Source organism: Erpetoichthys calabaricus, chromosome 8, assembly GCF_900747795.2.
Source record: "Erpetoichthys calabaricus chromosome 8, fErpCal1.3, whole genome shotgun sequence".
In the NCBI taxonomy this organism is placed as follows: Eukaryota; Metazoa; Chordata; class Cladistia; order Polypteriformes; family Polypteridae; genus Erpetoichthys; species Erpetoichthys calabaricus.
Genome location: NC_041401.2, coordinates 147,418,425 through 147,435,783, shown reverse-complemented (window position 1 = coordinate 147,435,783; position 17,359 = coordinate 147,418,425). Strand labels below are relative to the sequence as shown.

General features: G+C 35.2%; 1 protein-coding gene across 7 annotated transcripts in view; it reads left to right on the top strand.

Annotated features, from left to right (window-relative positions):
• Nucleotides 1-17,359, top strand: part of tns1b (tensin 1b) — a 793,111-nt gene that overhangs the window by 736,213 nt on the left and 39,539 nt on the right. For 6 of the 7 annotated variants that reach the window (XM_051930508.1, XM_028807574.2, XM_051930509.1 and 3 more), the window contains 3 exons: nt 1,140-1,330; nt 5,496-5,634; nt 10,946-11,041. In XM_051930508.1, the coding sequence (XP_051786468.1) occupies nt 1,140-1,330; nt 5,496-5,634; nt 10,946-11,041 (426 nt within the window). The remainder of the gene's footprint in view (nt 1-1,139; nt 1,331-5,495; nt 5,635-10,945; nt 11,042-17,359) is intronic. The other variant, XM_051930510.1, reaches the window with a different exon arrangement.

Below are 17,359 nucleotides of genomic sequence, written 5' to 3'. Positions count from 1 at the left end.
TGGGGTGGCTAGAATAATGCAGGTTTGGTTTCCAAAAGAAGACCAAATTCAAATTAATGAAGTAGTGATTAGCCAAAGCAGATGTGCTAGTGGTGCAATTTAATAAAAAAAAAATGTATATTGGGTGATATTGTTTTCTATCAATAAGGTTACAGTCAGTGTGCACTAGCACACCAAACTGGATTTTTGAGATTTTTTTTGAAACCTAAAGAAACTGGACAAACTGAAAACAAAAACACAGTGGAAGACCTAAACATTTTATGCGTCTTATGAACAGCAATTAAAGGTCCCTTTTGTAAGGGACAAAAGGAAATCCAATGAAGTGTTTGCTCAGCATCTGACATGGTTGATTGGCACCAAAGGCATTTGACCAAGCAAAGAAGTTTTAAAAGAATGGTCTTGTACATTGCATTGAGGTTAAGAAAACATCCTTTAGCAAAAGGGATCAAGTAGAAGAGAATTAGGTTGAAGATGTAGGTGAAGTAGCATAAATCATGGAATGGCATGGGCTATTTTGTGGCACTATAGCAATCCCAAACCCACCCACAATGAAGACCAACTTGGCAGTGGTCTTTAGATAGAGCGCTAGCAGTATTAGACTAACCAGGCCACCTATTAATTTGTACCGGGAAAAAGAAAAACAGACAAAGTTTAAATAGGAGTTGTGGCAAATACTGCAAGAAGCTTGGAGGAATTTAGCACAGAACAGCTTGACAAAATATCACAGTGTCCTAAAGCAAATTGTTTCAGTTCAAGTAGAGGCCACACAAAATACAATGATGCATTTTAAAGTTAAGCAGATATGGCAAAGATTTTTAATTGTAAAACCATAGTTTTAAAACAAGATTTGCTAGTATCTAAATACAGTATGTGCAAAAGAGAGTATGCATACTAAATAAATGTGATTGGATGATCATGTAATGTAAATAGATGCTGTATGCATGTAGGCATTTGATGATATTCTTAAGGGAATAAACATAAGTAGCCAATTAATCAAAGGTGTATCTTCTTTATGCTTCCTATCCATTAATGTTAACAATAACTGTGTGAATCCTATTTTCGCTGTCTTTGTAATGATGTATATTAAATCTTTCATTAATTCAAATTACTAAACAAATGTGACATTTTTTTTTCCAAAGGTGTACAATCACATGGAAGTTCAGGCGATGGACCTGCTCCAATTAGACGTCGAACAACCAGTGAAGGCCAGTATGACAATAGTCAAGATGCAGGATCAGGCCAAGGAACCACAGTCCGGTCCCCAATTCGTTGTGTCTCTCCCGAAGTGGTGAATACCATAGCAGCCAACCCAGGGGGCCGACCAAAAGAGGTGAAGATTTATACAGTTAGCACTTTTGTATATGTTTTTTAAGTTCTTTGAATACCTTACTTTGTCAATAAATGCAGTGCAGTAACTTTCTTACATCTAAATGTTGCACAGTTCATGTCCACATCAGCACATTTTGAAGTAGAAAGTATCGGGATCAAGTCCTACCTGTTAATTGTCTGTGATGATAAGAATAAACATAAACTTGACTAATTATGTCCAAACGTCCATACATTTATGAAACCATTTGTCCATTTATTTCTAAATTTGCCTAATCTGACACATGATTGAAAGGGGGTGGGATGACACCTGATTACTCAGAGAAAATTCACATGGACCAAGAAAAAAATTTGCATACAGCACCCATTCAGCAAATCAAAACCAAGTCTGTGGATTACAGAAACAGCAACACTTGACTAGTGCCACTGCATGAAGTCCTGCACAACCTTGTATTTTTTGCTAAATTTCTTTTTACAATATTAGTTCTAAACCATTTTTGAGTTTGTTATGTGGTGTGTTTAGTTACATGTTATGTTAATGTTTGATGATGTTTTTAATGTGAAAGTTCTATGTATGTGTAAAACTTTGCCTGTTAGTATTTTCTGCAATTGTAAAGGTAAGATAAATCAAATTATGTTTCTAACTGTAGGTGTAGGAAGGACATTGCTGTGGGTGCTGCACCACTCCCCTCTGAAGGGGATGAACAGCACCTGAAACTCATGATTGGTAATATTAAAAAGATAATTAAATGTTTGAAAGATTACTTAGGTTTTCCCTATCGCATTCTCAGAAAGAAAATATAATTTACTTTTAAAGTACTTTTCTATTGGTCTAAATGTTTAACACTAATAACCAAACAGGATAGTACAGACAGTAAATGAATAACAATTTAGGTTGATTCATGCAATTTAATATTAACTCACCATCAATAATAAAAAGAAGAAATTCAACAATTTGCATGACAATTTAAATGATAAATGCATGAGTCAAATAAGAGTTGGTACAGAGATTTTGGTTAAAGTTCACAAACTGACCGCTGTCTTGCATAGTCTGCATATTCTCAGTGTGCCCTCCCTCTCCAAGAGAAGTGGTTATTAGGCATTTGTAAACTGAACCAGTATGACCAAGTGTGTAAGTATGTTTAAGACTGACCAATGCAGGTCTGACTAATGCCTGGGTCCCACTGTTACCGAGATAGGTTCCCTTGAATCTTTAATGACTCAAGAATGTTCAAAATATGTTTTGCCTACTTAGTCAATTCTTTAAAAAGTATAATGTCTATTTTTTACATTTTGGGTGTGTACTCACCAGAAATTTATTCCACAACTGTAAGCTTACCCAGGGCACTGTGCATGCGTGTGAGTGAGAGCAGTGGCAGAGTCCATTGTTGAAGGGTACAAGAAGGTCTTCATCTGGGAGGGTGCTCAGTAAACCATTTAAAACTCCAGAAAACTATTCTGCACTGTCATTTTTACAGTATAAAGGTGTTGAGCTGCCTACAACATATCTCTCTGCATTGCCACAATATATATTTTGCATTGAAAGGTTAAGAACTGATATGCAAGTTAAACAAAATTAATGACTGAATAGCAGAACTAGGCCTTTATAAACTACCATAGGGATTATTGTCACTCCGAATAACAATGCCAAAAAGCTGTTTGGAATAAACAGCACAGATATTAAAATAAAAATGAAACTATTTTTTAATAAGTAGAATGTTTTCTTCATATGCAAAGGAGCCAAAATCAGTGGGTATCCCATACATTTTACTTGATACAGCATCTGACATGTATAACAGTTTTTTCACAAGAACAATACCAATGATTACCCTACAAGGAAGGGGAATGTAGCTGCATCTTGCAGAAGATGAGAAGTGAATAAAGTATTCTCCTGTAATTTTAAATAAGATTTAATAGCATGTTGTGAGACAATTTGGGCAATTTCTCTATGCAGAACTTTTTTAGATAATTAATATATTTATTTGTACACTTACAACCTACCACAGCAAAACAGAACACACCCTTAATCATCCACAACCACATTTTATTGACGGAATGAGATTCTTTTCTTTGTATGTATACCTCCACTGACACAAACAAATCTGTTGTATTCTCAGCTGACCATAGCATCTGGCACCAATCAAAGTCTAAAGTGGCTCTTGCCAAATACTAGCTGCTTCATTTGCTTTGTTGTTGTCAGTAAGGGCTTTCTTCTGGTGACACTCCCAAATAGCACTGTGATGTTGATGTACTACGTTATTGTTGATTTGGAGACTTCAGACGTTACTGTTCTTCAACAATGATCCTTACATTCTTTTTGCCTCTCTCACCATCTTCTTCACTATTTGATCGTCTTGTTTAAGACATATTTATATTCCCTTTAGCTTCAGCCTTCTTTAAACAAGTGAAAGTAGTATTGTCAGATTGCAAAGTGTCAACACAAACAGAAATTAAAAACATTCTTGTTTTTCCAAAAAAATTCTTGAGTGATTCGGAATACTCAAGATATATTTTTTTACAGAATATGATGAGTTTTATTACTTATGTTTATTTTATCTATAACAATTATGAATGTATTAAAGCCAAAAACATTTTAAATTTAAATAGAACTATGGAGTGAATAAAAATAGCAGTCATGAGCTTAATTATGAGATGCACTATGTTAAACCTCATATAAGAGTGCTGTTTAACAACAATTTCCTCAGTAGTTTGCTCTACATGTGAATTTTGGACATGAACAAAAATCGAGCATTATTTTAAAGCATATTTGTGTCAAAGTTTAGAGTTCACAGAAGCATACTTTGTGTAGTTAGCGACATTTGATAGAAGATTGTGCTATTCACAAAAAATGTATTAGTAACTCAATGAAATATAAATTGTCCAACAGTGTAGGAAACACCAATTCAAATAAATGCCACTAATGTTTTACATAAAAACTTTGTTTATGGCTCATTAATATTTGTGGACTTGTATGGATGCATTTCTCATTTCACATCATGCCACAAAATCTTGTATCTTGTAAAATCATGATTTTAAGCTGGTTATTCAAGAAGTCAGCAACTCTTGTGTTTCAGCAATTATGCCTTAGATTTCCTTACACATTTACAATGGCTCTTTGTGGTCAGTTCAGCTCATCGATGGTTGCCCAGAATTTATCGTCCCACCAGTGGTTGCAAACAATTACATGCCACCATACCTTAATCTGAGTAAGATTCTTTAATCGGGAAGCATTGTTTTTCTTTTCTTTTTTTGACAAAAAATGCTGCACATTTGTAAAAGTAAGTTTCACACATTTCAAATATCTAGATTCTTCTAATAATGTCTAGGTTAATCAATTTAATCTTTGGCAATCTTCAGACTTGTGGCAGTATTCTTTATGAAGAGCACAGTTCTTACGATTTTGTGTCCCTTACATGTGACCGTTCGGTATTGTCCAGTTTACCTAATGGTAGACGTAAAGACTCTGATATTAGCCAATGCAAGAACAGCCTCCAAATCCATGGCTGCTGTTTTTGTATTCTTTGTGAACTCTTTCTTGAAGCATTGTACAACTGGAGTTTTTTGTAGGTGACACCTGAATAGAGTAGTAAAGATATAAAGTGAAATATATTCACCAGAAAATTGTTTTAATTTCTTTTTTTAAAACAAAGTCCTCATAGGTAGATTTGGCCATGCTGTTATGCACACAACAACAAACATATATGCAAAGTGAGTTTGTTTGTTTTTTCAGTGACAACATTTTGCTCGTCGATCCCACCTAAGCCTAAATACTCTTAAGTCCTTAAGTCACAGTAAGGCTAATGAGAATCTGCTGAAATTGTGCATTTTTCAGCAAATTTATGAGGTATTTGAACAGGGAGATGTCCTCTGCCTATAGTATTATCAACAAACAGAAAGAGATAATGAAGACATTTTTGTGCATTAAGTATATTAAAAATTTTAATGATTGCTAACTACAACATAACACAAATACAGCATTCTTTTTACCAATATCTTTTTCACTTTTTGTAAATTATTTTATACTCCTGATCTGCTGATGAATTCATTTTCACAAATAAGCTATAGTGTGTTTTTTAAAACTTATAAATGAGTATTTGCAGTATATACCATATTAAACATGACATAAAACACTACTATATATCTTGATATGTTTGTCCTCCTCTTCACAGCCACACATGCATAGCTACCGAGAAGCATTTGAAGAAATGGATGGATCTCCCCGAAGCCCAACATCTAGTAGTGGTGGTGAGGTTCTTCCCCAAACCCCTGCTTTTCCTGTGTCTCCACAGACACCCTACTACAACATAAGTAAGTCATTCTTCTCTGTAGGACGAGGGTGCTTTTCCAAAACCATGCAAGAAAATTTAACTAAACTAAACCTGGCTTTAAAAACCCATCACTTTTTTCTATCCTTATGTGTATTTGTCTGTGATTTTAATATTCATCAGGGAGGCCAAAAACTGTAGTGTTCATCTGTATGGCTTTAATTAGATTTACTTGTAGTTTTTAGGTTTTTGTTTGCTTATGATTCTTATAGCATTGTGATGTAGATCAAACTTTACATTGGCATATTGACAATGGATGCAGTGCAATATTTTAGAATGCAAGCACAATTTTAAAAATATATTTGCTGAGTAAGTTGCTGTATAGATTCAGTTTACTGAATTTGGAGTTGTTAGCATTGGAGCATTGATGGTTTTACACTTGTCGTTATTAAGGTATAGGTATTTATACCTAGTAATATGTAATAAGTAACACATTGCACTCTAGTTAAAATGCTGTAACAACTCAGTCTGATATTTATGCTATACAGTATATAAATGTATAAAATAAAAGCTGCCAATTCATACTTTTATTTTAAATACTTTGAAAAAGTTTGTGAACTCCATAGAATTATTTTGAGTTGTTTGTATTTTTGCATTATCTGACATAATATAGGATGTGATCTTCACCTTTGTCTGGCAATTGAAGTTGAAAATAATATTAAACTAATATTTCTTATTGTACTTAATGTTTATTATTGTACTCACTAATCCATTATTCTCTGTTTTAGCCAAAATATAAGCTCAAATTTAATAACTGATCTGTACCTTTAAAGTTAACTTGAAAATCTCCTGCACCTGTTCAGCAGTTCTGCAATAATCATCTCAAAATTTCCTCCCACTTTGAGATATTACCCCAAATGCATATCGCTACATCATTCTGTTTTTGATTAATCCCAGACAATGTCACATACACCCTAAAAGAATTCTGGCCCTTTTCTATCTGCAAAGCTAATTAAATATTTTGATATTGGCTGCTTAAATAGATTGATATTTTGGATTGTCTTACATAGATTACTTTGCACAGATCAATCCACAACATTTTAATTATGGTGAGGTTGCATTTTGTTGCAGAGTTTACAATCATGCAGGTCCTGGGCCTTCTTCAAATTATTATACACACACCATTATACTTCATACTTGGCTGAGGTATGACACCACCAAACATGTTTGTTTATAAGAACAAAAATATTTTAGTTTTTCCATTAGACTTCAGAGTCTCAGGTTAAACCTAAGACTGGATTCAGTATTTTATAGACACCAGTAATTTATTACCTCACAGTTGCTGTTGTTCAGTGTATTTTTTGATTGAATGATGTTTATCAACAAGTAATATATGAAATTGGGTATGTGGATCCCATGCTTTTAGTCTAAAGTTCTCTCTGACTTTTTGGTTTTGCAAAATTGCTTTCCTGCTATAGTTTTTTAGATGACTGAAATGATGATGCAAAACAAATTCCTATCACCCTATCCAGTGATGGGGGCAAAGTCTAATACTTTCCTGCTTATCCAACATAATTAACGTTTTCACTGAGATTCTCATAAATCTATTCTGACTTGGACATATACCTGTTGTATAGAGCAGATTGCGGCACTTCTTGTGTGATTTGGGCTATACAAAAATAAATTGTTTTGTATTCTGATGTTGACAACCAAACTTTCTTTCTTTCTTTCTTTCTTTCTTTCTTTCTTTCTTTCTTTCTTTCTTTCTTTCTTTCTTTCTTTCTTTCTTTCTTTCTTTCGGGAATTTTCCTCAAAAATCACACCTTATTTTCTTGTTGCTGATTTGGGCATTTAGCTTAACTTGGTTTACTAGAAGTTGGCCGTTTTCATAAAAAGACAGTGAATTTTGCACCAGTGAGTACAAATAAAAGAATAGTACAATTTTGAATATCCAATTTAATCATATTTTCTTAGATGGTAGGCTAGAAGGCACTACTAAGGAACTAATTACCCTCTCTGTTCTTTTATTTTCCTCTCCTTTGCAATTCCCATAATCTGTGAAGCATTACTTGTCTATACTTATTGATCGTAACCTTTCCAGCAGCTATTGTAGTTCACTTTAATTATGATGCCTGTCTCTGACGTAATTTTTTAGTGAAGTCTCGTCTTAACCAGCAATTGTGTATTCTTCACATGGCCATCTGCCATCATAACTGAGGTGTTCATCTTGTTAGGATATAAAATTTACAAAACCAAGTATACTTTTGATAGTTTTATTTCATTGGCTTTTTGCTTTTCTATACCTTATTTTTCTTCGGTGGTGGGTTTTTGTGTTTCCAAGAATAAAATTGCTATGTTACTTTTTCTCATTTTATTATTAGCTACACTGGTCAACAATGAAGTATTAATATATTTTGAACTTTGTTCAGAAATCATTACTGAGACCATTCAAAACTTTGCAATTTGATAATATAGTCACATTTTTGCATCTGATAATGTTGCAATGATAGTCAATGGAAACAAATAATGTGACGTTTAAATACAATATCTGCCCAGAATGTATGCCATAATGTGAAATTTTATATACTGTGAGATGCTTGACATTAATACAAATACAGTATTCCTAGTAAAAATTTGGAAATATTTTGAAATACTTTAATACATTTAAATGTCAATAAAGTTATTTAGAATCATGTTTTTGAACTGCTCAACTATAAAATCAACTTTTTCATGAAACATTTATTAACAAAATGCAGTTCTTAAAGTTGACAATATGTATAAGGCAGAAAACACTTTTCTTAATCCTTACAAAAGCTGAAACTAAGTAACCATATTTATTACATATGTAAGTATTAATAATCAGCAGGCAATGTGAAAATGTTTAAAGCATAATTATCCATCAATCTATACTGTGAACTTTATATAATCACACTTTATAAGGTACATCAGTATAATAGCAAACTGAAATTACATTTCCTGTTAGAACATCCTGAATTCATCATTATGAACTCCATCATGGTTGTACTGAAACATAAGCTGTCTGATAGCAGCTCCTCTGTTACACTGCACGAGTGATTGCTCACTGGTGACATGACAGCTCCAGCAAGCTGGCTGGCCCTAATACAGTCGTGAATACATCTGCCACATTTGAACATGCGGTGTTCAGCCACATAAATCTTAGTCATGCCCATTCTTTAACTGTATTGCACAGGGACACTGCCTGCTGGTACTTGCCAGAATGCTTTAAATGGCATTTTTACTACTCTTGTGACATAGGTACACCAGCTCTTTCCTACATAACAGAAAAACCAGTACTCTACAGAGAACTGAAACAACAAGCATTAAGTGTTTTCATAAGAGAAAGAAGATTTTTATTTATATACTAAATTAAACTTTAAAACCACTTAATTGTTAACAAAAGCAAATCTCAGTAATGATGGGATGTCATGTTGACCTGTAGATACTCATCATTTTTAAGAGGAAAAAAGAATTTGCTGACTGTTTTGCTTTGGTGATAGTCTCTGTGTGGGTTTTTTATTTTTTTATTTTTTTGTTTTATTTTTTGGCAGATTAATTCTGATTTTAAAGGTTGGAGCTGCATTTGCTCAGGGTTTGTCATCCATCATATCACTCTCATGATTTCTAGAACCAGCAATGAAACATACAATAATTAATACATTATTAATTATTCAATTATTACATTTGTTTTATATGTGACCATTACTAGTTACAATGTTGTTTTTTTTAAAAAGGCATCTCAATTACACATTATTGTATTACTACCAAGACACAATAGAGATAAATGCTCACTATGTAAGAAATAAACTACCAGTCAAAAGTTTTAGAACACCTGTTTTTTGTTTTTATGGAAATGTATGCAGTTTAATGTCTTAAAATTTAATGCAATCAAGACATAGAGCAAATAAACAATGGCCTATATTCTACAAGTAAATATACCAAAAGGAAAAGCTTTAAATTTAGTAGTTATTGTTGCAGTTTTATGTATATTGGCCTGGCAAAAATACTTAAATTTTCATTCACCTAATAAATGTGTTTCTGTGCATTTGCAATTGTCCAAGGAAATAATTTCCAAAAGTGAAGTTAATTCATGTCGTTCCAAACTTATATTTAAATTTCCAAAGAAAACTGTATTTGGAATGCTTTTTTAACCTAGGATTTCAGAGACAGGATATGCAGCCAAGTAAAAAAACTTTCCAACTTTATATTTCCTGAACTTTTCTAAAAAATAATAATAATAATTGAATTCATAGGACTATTCTCCAAAAATTATAAATAAACATAAATAGCAACATTATTTACATATTGGTTCTAAGCATTTATGAAACCGAGAGATCTTAATAACATGTTACTGGTACATTAGCAGAGATGTATCACCAAAGCAATGGTTCAGACTATTCTTTTCTTTAGAGCAAATAAAAAAAAAAAAAACTTCTTGCAATTTAACATTTTGTTGTGGCTCCCTCCTCCTGCAGTGAAATCTAGGGATTTTCAGGATGTCGTCAGTGCAGCACAAATGAGGCTGAGTAGTGCTTCATTTGTGAAAAAGTAAATATATAAATATATTTGTCTCTCATTTTATATAAAGAGATATATATATTATATAAAGAGACATATATTATAAAATAATGTGTGTATTTATATATAGATATTGGACTCTTTGGTAAGTAAACAAATAGCTACATAGCATGGAATGCAGACATTACTTCCAGGTTGTGCTTGCTTGTTGCATGAAATAGGAAAGCAAAATTATTTCATACTAATTTGTTACATAAAACTCACTATTTCCTATTAATAAACAAAATCAATGCAATACCACATGACAAACGTTTTACAGTCTGCACAACAAGAATTTGGCTTTTCAAAAAGCTCCCAAAAAATTTGTTTGTGGTGGTTAGTGTGAAGAAATTCTGCTTTCCTTTGTTTATGAAATTCAGCATGTGCATGTTTGATCCTGCCTTTGCTAAGGGTACACATATGGATGTTTTCTTCACAAGGCATGATACTGAATCCATAGTAGTAATTGTTTGGCTGATATGAACACATCAATTTAAAGACATCATTGATGTCTTTTAAGGGAAAAGACTTATTGATATATCTTTTCATCAGTATTAGTGGTGTTAACATCAATTAATGTAATTCAAATTACTCCACTGATCCAGACATAAAAAATATTTTATGGTTTACAGTGTATCACTATAAAGCACTTTTTCTTGCTTTTATATATCATAAGCTTGTTTAAATCTATATTGTATACCTAATATATCAGCTTTTCTTTGATGTAAAATTTATCTTTGTTTGTGGAATCATTGAATTTATCTGTTGTTCCTTATTAGGTCGGTCACCTCCAGGATTGGCAAAAACTCCTCTCTCAGCCCTTGGCCTTAAACCTCATAATCCAGCAGATATCCTTCTTCAGCAGTCTGGACCAGGTGAGTTTCACGAAGTTTAAATATACGTTTAACAAGTTCTGTAATTCTTCAAATATGTTTATATTAATGCCTACAGTATATCAACAGTATAGCCCAGTATTTAAATTAAAATAATATATATAGTCATTTGTTTTTTCTGTTGCTGTCTTATAGGTGAGTAGGAAGATAGTATAGAACCTCAGTACTTTTTTATTAATACCTTTTTCCTTTTGATTATGTAATCCAGGATTTCCCTGTGTCTTTTTATAAAGATCAGCAAATCATTTTTTTCCATTTTTGGTGCAGGACATCTTAATTAAATTATAGATTCAAGAACATATTTCAATTGTTTTCACACAGATAAGCAAAATGTAATTGTGGTTAGAATATTGAAGTTTAATAGAAAGTGAACACTAAATATGGAATTGTATTTTTTTTATTCATTTTGAAGTTTAATTTTGTTTCAACTATTATGGCATGCTAGTTTCTACATTATTGGTTCTCAAGGTAATAAAGATGTAGATTAGAAACTTGCATGGGATTTGCATTATTCTCACGGGGCTGTCTGTCTCGACTAGAAGGGCATCTGTCAGTCAAATGTATCATATGGGATAATCTGCAAATCTGCAAAAACACAGTCTGCTCCAGTTCAGAAGGGGCAATACTAGAAAGTCTATTGGCAGTTCTGCTGGTAATTTTTTTCTTAAAACTGAAAACAGTAGAATAAAGTACCTGTTTGCTCAACCTCCATATATCAAATACTGTATATACTGTAATTTTGGAGATGGGGAAGTAGTAACACAATGAGTATTGATTCTTAAAAAATTGTCTTTGATTTTTCTTTTTTGTTTTTTTATTTTTCCTATTTCCCTGTACATTATTCTCTTTGCTTTCCATTTTCTTATTATTCTCTACTTTTTTATAATTCCGTCTTTCATGATGCAGAATCTAGTCCAGCAATTGAAAGGGATGATGGAGGTAAGCAGTGCCCAGTAACACCTCTAAATTAATTTTCATTTTCATCAGTCATTTGTACATTATCACATTAATTCCATAAAAAAAAGTAAATAATATTTGTGACAACATATATCATGGGTCATTGCTTTAAAGAGATAAATGAAAAATAAAAAGGAGTGAATCCATTAAACAAACAGTAACTAAATCTGAGTTATCTTATTATAGCAGGTCAGGTCAGGTTGGGGAGCATGCACTGGTACAGTGGGGTTGCCACACCCACCACACAATGAAACAGCTCAGGATCCTGGTTGGCAACCCCCCAGGCAGTCACACGGTCCGGTCCCACCCTCTGGAAATGACCATCTGCCACAGCCAAGTATTACATGTCCCCTTGGCCTGGTCCAGTCACTCTGGTCCTCAACAATGAGGATCCTGTTAAGACATTAAGCTGCATTTGGCCCTGCAAGCAGTCCTCCAGCTTCCAGGGAAATCATGAAGGTTGATAGCCGGATTGGCACTCCAGCCACTGTAAGAAAGCTCTGAGATGACAGACAGGACTCCTTTCCGCTCTCGGCAGGAATAACTCTGTTGCAGCCGTCCATGGGAAGGCTGCTCATATTATGAAGTGGATTTGGGGAAGACCTCGGGAGCCCCATACCTAGAAGAGTCAAAACAATCAGATAGCCAATGTGTTCAGTCCTGTTGGGTATCAGAACTGGTGTGGTGCTGAGGCATTGTCTGCTGCACAACAGCATTCAGGTTTTAATTTGAGGCGGCCCATCCGGGTAGATGTGTGGAACACCTTGTCTTTCTGGCATGATGATCATCTTCCTCTGCTGTTGGAGGATCTTCGTAAACACTTCGTTTCAGTGGTGGCACTCTCTGAGTACGCAGACTTCAGACTGGCCAGATCTCTGTAGGTAGGTACACCCTTTATTGGTCTGGTCACTCTGATGACTGTCAGACTCTGGGAAATAGCTGTTGCTGTGGTGGATCGGCTCCTTCCGATGGTGTCCGATGTCACTCTTTTCAACGAGCGTATCATGAGACACTGATTATAGCACTCTCTGGGTGCCCAGTTTGTGAATTATGACCACAGACTTGTTGCTACTCTGAAGATCCAGCTTAGGTCCACTAGGCTACCACGTACTAGGAAAATGAGGCTAGAATTGGCCAGACTCCAAGATCAGTCTTTCTGATGAGTTTCACTTAGTTTGTGTGAGGAACTTACAAACTTGGGTGCAACTGCCGATCCTTTTGTTTTGTGGGAGACCTTCTGTGACAAGACCCTGAAGGTTGCTGAGATTTGTGATGGTGTTACCAGTGTTCCCAGAAGGAGGTGTTTTATCTCACAGGGCACTCTGGATATCATCGAGAAGAGTGGCAGCACACAGCCGGTCTGTACCGGGAACTGAGAAAGATGAATGCAAGGACTCTGAGGGCAGATAAGGACGTGTTTGTCAAGAGGAATCTGTGAGCAAGTGACACACCATCTATGGTCTAGTGATCCACATGCTGCTTACAGAGGAATTGAAGCATTATGCACATCCATATCTATTCCTCTGAGAATCGCAGTCAGGGCAGTTAATGGAACGGTCCTTACGGATGACACTGCACTTGTGACCTGCTAGGCTGGCTAATTTGAGCAGCTGTTTAAAGCTGATCATCCGGCTAGGATGTTGGATATCTCTGGATCCCCCAATTCTTCAGGCTGAACCTCCAATTAGCTGTGAACCACCCAATCTCACTGGGATCACACATGTGGTGAACCAGCTGAGGGTAGGGGAGGCTGTGGGAATCTGTGGTATACAGGGTGAACTTCTCCAGGCTGGTGGTAAGGCTGTCCTCCTGGCATTGCAAGTAATCTTTGTATCTATTTGGGAAAAGGGCTTCATCTTGTGCTGGGCGGTATGACCAAAATTCTGTATCACGGTATTTTTCAAAATTATACCGGTTTCACGGTATTCAACGGTATTTTTTTCCCCATGCATTTTCCACTGCAATTACTACAGTATACTGGCTAAGAATAAACTATTCCACTGTCATGAGAATTGTACATTGTACAAAAAAAACATTTTAATGTGCACACAAGTATTAATACAGGTTTGCATGGCCCCATAAAGTGATAGTTTTCAAGGGGGTGGCACTAATGAAGAGAAGGAATCACATTGCATGACAGATGCAGTCAAAATATAGAACCTTTTTTATTGAACAAATTTTGCAAACAACTTAAACTATAATTTTGACAACATATTTTCAACCATCCAAAGAGGCATTTAGACTTAGTAAAATATCCAGAGGTTCTTGTCAAAAGTTGTATTGCACTGAACATGTCTTAGAAAAGGAATAAATAGTAAATATTTTTTGTAAACCAATTACACTTTCTATTAATGTTAACAATTTCTGTCCACTGACACGTTAAAGTGACTTTTTAAACAACTTTACCATCATTAAACTACATAATATTTAAACTAATAAACTAATAAATAATAACAATAAAATAAATAATAGTGCAACTTCTAGTAATAATACTATTACTTCAAGACTTCAAGCCCAAGTGCATTACACAGTATTCACCAAATAAAAATAAAATAAAACAAAACAAGTGCAACTTGGTGATGACATGTTTACCAACTGAACCATCATTAAGGCAAATTGCAATATAATATGAATCTTGCTTCAAGATAAGCTATATACATAAATAATAAAACTGCAGCCTGCATTTATAATGCTATTTGTGGTATAGCCGTACAGAATCGTATTAGGCCCACGGTGAAGAAAAAAAAAACTATATGTGGAGATTAAAGTCGACATTTCCACTTTATTCTCAGTTTATTTTGTCATTAAAGTAGAATGTCGTAAACTAAACTTCATCCTAAAATCAATGTTTAATTTACTAGATTTTCTCAAACCCTGTCATAAGTTAATATGGTACATCCTGAGGTTGCTTGATATCATGGCTAGCCTGTACCTTGATACTGTGAGTGCTGTGCAGGGTGGAGGTAAAACCTCTGTGTTTTTCCCAGTTGATTCTGGAGTTTCTCCTACTCTGCTTGCATGGACTGGGTGTTGGGCAGAGTTATGGGGTCCAGCGCCTGTGAGGCATGTGTTGATGATGAAAGATTCACTGATCTTGACTTTGCTGTCGATACTATGGGTCTTGCGGAGTCAATGGAGGCTCTGATTGGGGTTCTCGTGAGACTTAGAGAGGAGTCTGAGTGTCTGGGCTTGTGAGTGTCCTGGATAAAAATCAAGATCCAGGCCTTTAACACTAGAATTACCAGAGTCTACGAAAAAACTCGTGGATCCAGCCCACCTTAAAACCGTTCTCAGCTCTCTTTTGTCTTCTAAATGTGCCAATTAACACGAGCAGCAAGCAGTCAGCTATTCCATTCCCCCACCGCCACAGAATGTTCACTAAGTTTTCCGAGCTCATGCCTTGTTTGATTATCTGGGAGTGACTGAAGTGCTGGAGTTTTAGAGTGGAAATAATAGATCACTATTTGGAACACACGCAGTTGATGTGTGTTCCGTTTCTACAGTAATCTGTGTAAACACATTTTTAAAACAGAAACGTTTTTCATATTTTAGTAGTAAATGACAAAATGTAGGCATAAACTATATAATGTATGAAGCCTGAAGTCCAAAGATCAAGTAAACACTTTCATAAAAGTTTCAAGGATAATACAACAGCTTCCGTGGCGTACCAATAAGATTTGCTGACTTGTAATCAAGTGTCCCCGGTTCGATCCCCACTCACTCCTATATTTGCCGTTTTCAGTAATGAGCTGCTCTTTTTGTTAATATTATACAGTACACACATACATTTGGTTTGCGTCTGTAACACACGGTGTGCATTTATAGGACTTGTAAAAGTTAGTTTTTTTTTTTTTTTACTTTTCTCTAAATCACGATACATACTACTGCCCCACCCAGGGATCTGACGCTGTTATTTTTTATTTGAAATGAAATAACTGGAGATGTGAGTGGTGTTTTGAGACAATGGAACTGGACATTCTCTCATCTGGAGGGATAAAAGCTGACACACAAACGCTGGCGAATCTGCCTTCTTCATATCTCACCGTCACTTGATTTTTTTTTATTCAGTTTTATTGAGTGTTCCTGCTCACGCTGAATTAGTGTGCACCTTATGGTGTATGATGTCAAAAAAACACAGACGTAGGTATATATGATATTTGGAATTACTCGTTTTATGACCTGTATAGTACATTTCGGAAAACTTTGTGGCACGGCTGCAACATTATTCATATTATTCATATTCATTCGCATAACATCTTGCAGTTTGTAATCAGTGACTGTGTGTTTTTTTCCCCCGATCTTGCCAGTCCCCACATGTTGCTGTATGCTGTTTCTTTTGTACTCCAGGACATGCAGAGGATAGAACAGTACAGAGCAGTAAGTTCAGCGCTATATGCAATCATCAGATTCAAATGTTAACTGTTCACACACACGCAAGGATAGTCTTTCCTACATTTTCAACGTGTGTACCTGTTACAATGTACACGCTTCTCTCAATGCTGTGGTTCCTATTACACATGTGAAAGAAAGAGACAATATATGTGAAAACATCATCGCACTGATACAATATTATTTGTAAACGAACAGTGTCAGATCAGGTGTGGATTTATGTTGGCGCTATTACTGAAAGAAAAAAAAAGATGAACATGTGCGTTGATCCTGCAGCACTGAATAAGCTCACGCGCTCTAACATCCCCCCCACCCCCAATCTGACTCTAGGAAACAGCGCAAGAACAGACGCAAACCAAGTGTGATCAAGAGTCACCGGTTCGATCCCCACTCACTCCTATATTTGCTGTTTTCAGTAGTGAGCTGCTCTTTTTGGGGGGGATGTTAGAGCGCGTGAGCTTATTCAGTGCTGCAGGATCAGCGCACATGTTCATCTTTTTTTCTTTCAGTAATAGCGCCAATGTAAATCCACACCCGATCTAACGCTGTTCGTTTTCAAATAATATTGCATTAGTGCGATGATGTTTTCACATATATTGTCTCTTTCTTTCAGGTGTGTAATAGGAACCACAGCATAGAGAGAAGTAGTAGTATGTATCGTGATCGTGATTTAGAGAGAATAAAAGTACAAAAAAATGGTAACTTTTACAAGTCCTATAAATGCACACCGTGTGTTACAGACGCAAACCAAATGTATGTGTGTACTGTATAATATTAACAAAAAGAGCAGCTCACTACTGAAAACGGCAAATACAGTATAGGAGTGAGTGGGGATCAAACCGGGGACTCTTGATTACAAGTCAGCAAATCTTACCGCTACGCCACGGACGCTGTTGTATTATCCTTGAACCTTTTGTGAAAATGTTAACTTGATCTTTGGACTTCAGGCTTCAT